This window comes from Hakea prostrata, chromosome 5 (assembly GCF_041222555.1).
Source record: "Hakea prostrata isolate BN-2017 chromosome 5, UWA_Hpros_2, whole genome shotgun sequence".
Lineage (NCBI taxonomy): Eukaryota > Viridiplantae > Streptophyta > Magnoliopsida > Proteales > Proteaceae > Hakea > Hakea prostrata.
This window is the reverse complement of record NC_142604.1, coordinates 8415217-8420159: the sequence shown is the minus strand read 5'-3', so window position 1 is coordinate 8420159 and position 4943 is coordinate 8415217. Positions and strand designations below refer to the sequence as shown.

General features: G+C 37.7%; 1 protein-coding gene across 1 annotated transcript; it reads left to right on the top strand.

The window, feature by feature from the left end:
- Positions 1-96: 96 nt before the first annotated feature.
- LOC149014871 (B3 domain-containing protein Os01g0723500-like) lies at positions 97-4466 on the top strand. Its single transcript, XM_089155365.1, has 4 exons — positions 97-183; positions 1410-1776; positions 2391-2623; positions 4194-4466. Exons 1-4 carry the CDS (start codon positions 97-99, stop codon positions 4464-4466), a joined length of 960 nt encoding a protein of 319 aa, XP_089011491.1.
- The last annotated feature ends 477 nt before the right edge of the window (positions 4467-4943 follow it).

Below are 4943 nucleotides of genomic sequence, written 5' to 3'. Positions count from 1 at the left end.
TCACAACCAAACCCCCAACCCTCTCTTGTTCTGTCACTCCTAGCAGTCTAGCACTGCTCTGTAATCAGTAAATCTCAAAGCTGGAAAACCCCCAAAATGGTGAAGAGGAGCAAGAACAAACCATCAGACGAGAGAGCTTACTTCTTCAAGATCATGTTTCCAGGCTTTTCGACTACAAGATTGGTACTTATTACCTGCTACCTCTAAACATGAGCTTACTTTCATTTCAATCTTCTGGGCCTTAAATTTGTTTTTTTTTCTTCTCTCGTGTTGAGCCTTCCTTACTTTTCTAACAGCTACTACAGAGTTTTGTTTTGGTCACTTTGGGGTTTATGATAACCATTATGGACCCACCCTTAAGAACCAATGTGTTGGGGGACTGAATGGCCAAATGAGAGGCATGACTGATGTAATTATGTAAATCATCTTTTGAGATTTCTGGGGATGTAGGGATTCATATAGGTCTTTTTGGTTGGACCATCATATTGATGATCTATGTATATGGTGCTCGTCTGCGCAAACTCACAAGTAGCGTCATATTGGTTGCAGATGTTGATGTAGGAACACTAAATAGCCTTTTCTGCTCAACAATATCAGAAATAAATTTTGAGTCTTCTCATAAATATGCTATCAGCCTCATCTGATCACAGGGCTTTGGTTCATGCTCTGTTTCCGAAATTTCTAGTTTATACACACAGCTCCATCAGTATTCAATTGAATATCCTCACATCACAAGATTTCAAATGTCATAGCGTTGAACTCTCCCATCTTCACTGGTTAGGAATAGTAAACATCAAAAGTTCTGGGTCAGCTAAACTGTAACCGAAGGAAGCAGAGCGTAGACGCAGAAAATGAACTGGAGAATCCCAACTTGATCAACCGCTTGCTAGAGTACATGGTCGTTGATGGGCATGGCTATATGTGAACCGCCCACTCTGATCAATTTGGTCGAGTGCAACACCTAGCAGTTCAAATGAAACATAGAATAAATGCATGAACAGGATCTCTATTGTTGAATTAGATTCAATATTAATAGTGAAAGTTTTGCAAGCTGTTGCCCTGTAGTTAATTCATTGAAGGATGAAAAGTCATTGTAAGTTGGAATCCAACATAGTCACTTTCAAGGTACAGATATGGCTAAAAATCAGGCACAACACTTTAGGTGTAGAATGAGAATATTTATCTGCATTATGGAATCGAGACAGCATCAAGCAGCTTTTATTTTCTTTCCTTCTTCTTTCTAGAATAATTCAAACGTATAATTATGCAATCATTTGTGAATTGACTATTTATGGTTTAGCCAAAAATGCACTATTCAACCATGCTTTCTCCAACCTGGTTGTTTCTCTGCAACTCTGGTGATGTTTATCTGAAAATTCATATATTTAATTATTAGTAATAACTTGCAGCGCATCCCAACAGACTTTGTGGAACACATTTCAGCAGCTGCATATACATTTGCCACCATAGAGGATTCCAATGGTTGTCACTGGCGCATCAAATTAAGTAAAACTACAGGTGGTACATATCTAGAGGATGGCTGGGAAAATTTTGTGAGCCATCACTCCATCTATGACTACAACTTTCTTGTCTTTGGATATGATGGAAGTTCATGTTTTCATGTTAACATCTTTGATGAGACTGGATGTGAAAGAGATTACTTGTTTCGTGCTAAACCAAGTCAAGAACCTGCCTTCTCCAATGGAGCCAAGAAGTGTGGTAACCCATCAAAGACTTCTACCTACTCAGTTCAAGAAGCCAGTATTAGTGATCCTGGTATGAATGTAAAAATCACTTGCATTTCTTCAATTTCTAGCATGTCTTTCCACTTTAACTGTCCCTTGTGCATTTGAATGCACATGCAGATATTTTTTGGAAAAATATAAAGAAAGATATTTCTGTTTTGATCAATCAAACTGATTTGGAGAAAGTGATCTCATAGTTACTTCCCTGCAGTACAAAGGTCCAAAATGCCCTTGGAACTGCTCCAGGTGTTCCATCCAGGCACTGAAAGTGGATCATGGGTAAAAGGATAATGGTCCATATGTTTCTAAGATTGCCAAATCACCCTTGACTAGTCACTGACTGGATTTAGAAAGCAAAATTCTTTTGAGTGTGGAGATCCTCTCCACCCAAACTGCCCATGTGCTCCCATCTCCCCACACTCACACATGGCTGACACTGGCAGGCCCTGGCTGACACAGGCAGCCCGTGTCCGGCCTAATGTGAGTGTGGGGGTATTAGGGCATAGGCACTTTGGGTGGAGAGGATCTGGATCCTTCTTTTGATGCATACATCTTTTGGATGTTTCATTCAATAAGTAGGAACTAGTATTTTTAGTTCTAGGTACCATATAAATTCTCATATTGCATTGGTTTTACGTGCTACAGGGCGATCCCTTCCAACCTTCAAACGTAAGGCATTTAACAAAGCTAGAAAAGAGAATGTCAAGCTGACTCATGAACCACTTTCAAAAAGTAAATACTCCTCATTGAGAAGGCGGGTTGCTGCAACTGAAGAAGAAAAGGCAACAGTTTGGGAAGAAGCAAAGTCATTCACTTCCAAGTTTCCTTGTTTTATGAGGTGTTTAACTGTATCAAATGTGTACCATGGATTTGTTCTGGTGAGTTTCTATGCAACTTGTTTGTTTCTTTTCACGATCTTCTGAATGATATTTTAATTAAGCCAAACCTATAGATAACCAGCCTAACTAATTTGTATAGTTGAACTTCCTGATTCACTATATATCTTTAAGCATAAGAACTGGATTCAGTTGCAAAGCAAGCAGAATGTAGAATGACTAAACAAAATCATTCTTAGTAGGCATTGTATAGCACCTCATGGCCGGTTAAATCATTAGAGAAGTATTTTAAATAGGTTTCAACTTTGATTCTCAATCCTTGGAGCATTAAACTTGCATCCCAAATTCTATTGTTGTTGAGGCCTGCATGAAATCCAAGATAACTGTTTCGGGCAGCAGAATATTTCAGACTGCCACCAAAAATAGAAAACCCATAACCATCAAATACTTGGAAAAATACATAGAAGAATACCAAATTCCAAAGATGTGTTTGCTTTCCAGAATTCCTTGGTTGGCATTAGAAAGAAAGGTAATAAATATTGAAGCTTCTAATTTGGATTCCATTAACATATTTGATGGCCCTGGCTGTGGTGGATAAATTACCCATGAAATAATTATTTGGGTTCTGTATTTGGATATCAAATTGTGACATGGCTTGTCATTCTTTGTACAGTATACAAGGTTCATATACAAACTTTGGAAGTGAAAAATTCATTGTTTTGGGTTGTAGTAGAGAGGCCTAAGTATTTCTTCTCTGCTAGTTATCCTAATGTTGGTTTTCAACGGGATTAAATTTATTTATAGCTGTTGTGGCTTGTTATTTCTGGCTTGTTATCCATGGTGCTGCTTGGCTTCCAAAAAGAATTGTCTTGGTAAAAAGATTTAGAACAATATTGCTCCAAGTCCATGAAGTTGGATTTGGTATTTCTCTGTTCTAAAATCTATCATACTAGATGTTGTGGCATCTACGTTGGACATTAGTTGCCTCCCTGCATATGTCAATGCACTTGAAGAATCCTTCCTGTTACATTTTTCTGGGTTGTAGATTTCTCATGCAAGTTATAAAAGTATTGACAATGGCCTCTGAAAGATGCAAAAGCAGGAGTGAAAATGAAAATATCTTGGTCACTGTGTCTGTTTTGGCAAAAGCAGAACTGAAAAATGTATAGCTTCCTTATCTGTCTTCCTTTCCCATTGTTTCTTGTTATTCTAGTAAATGTAGTATTGGATTTAGTGAAAAGTGCCTGAGTGGATTAAACAAACTATTATATATTCAACTGAGTATGATTTGAATTCATGACTGGCCTTCCAATGCCCAGAAGTTTGAGGTAGGTCCACATGATTTCTCTATATGAAACAATGAAAGAAGTTATACATTCCAGTTGTGGATCAGCTGCTCTATGAAGGTGGTAAGCCTTGCTTTAAAATAAAAAGAAACAGATCTATCTAATTATACTAATGGTGGCTAGCACCTAGTTGAAGCCTTCCAAGCAAATGAAGATTTCACGCACGGCTATTGTTGCAAGCTATTCTTGTATTAACAGCGATTTTTTTTTTTTTTTTGTTATTATTATTGATTGTTCTTTTACTAATCTGAACATTATTCACACAGTATATCCCAATGAAGTTTGCCAGAACACATGTTCATCTTCAACAAGATGGTAAGGTTACCCTTTACAACAAAAAAGGCCAAGCTTGGAGGGCAAACATATCTAATACCAGGGGAAGGACTTTCCTAGGCGGAGGTATGCGGGAATTCGCACGTGCTAATAAACTTGAAGAAGCTGATATCTGCATTTTTGAGCTTGTGGGTAAGTTTAAAATGCATGTCCATATTTTCCGAGCAGTTAAGAAAGTTAAATTTGCTACTGAAGAATACTTGTGAAGTCTCCTGTTAGGATAGGTGATCATCATGTTATTTCCCAGCTCCCCATGATAAAGTCACCAGAAGAAAGAAAAAAATGTTGTAGGAACTCTCAGCATTTTCAGTGTTTTGCATGGAAAAAGACAATGTTGCTTTGGTATGGTTGCATCAGATATTTAACCATAGAAACTCTAGAAACTGGGAACTTGTGTGCAATGTGTTTTGCTATATATGTATGTACATACAGAGTCCTTGCTCTGTGAATGGAAGGGATTCATATGTGTTTTAATTCTAATCCGATTGAAAAATTACTACACACAGGTTGATCCAATGTCAAAGGATTCATTTTTTTTTCCCTTCTTTTTCCTTTCTTCCAAAAGGGGTGTTTTATGTTAATTTACTAGGAAAAGGATGGACGACTACATAAATCATTGGGAATGATCAAAGTCCGACCTCTTCACCAAGAGATGCTGCCCTTTGAACTTCTTGGTTCTTGTA

Bases quoted from the DNA above. Each gene is read 5' to 3' on its own strand.
- LOC149014871 (XM_089155365.1), top strand. From the start codon at position 97: ATGGTGAAGAGGAGCAAGAACAAACCATCAGACGAGAGAGCTTACTTC. The intron at 1,777-2,390 runs GTATGAATGTAA...TACGTGCTACAG, and splicing joins AGCCAGTATTAGTGATCCTG to GGCGATCCCTTCCAACCTTC. The intron at 2,624-4,193 runs GTGAGTTTCTAT...TTATTCACACAG, and splicing joins TGTACCATGGATTTGTTCTG to TATATCCCAATGAAGTTTGC.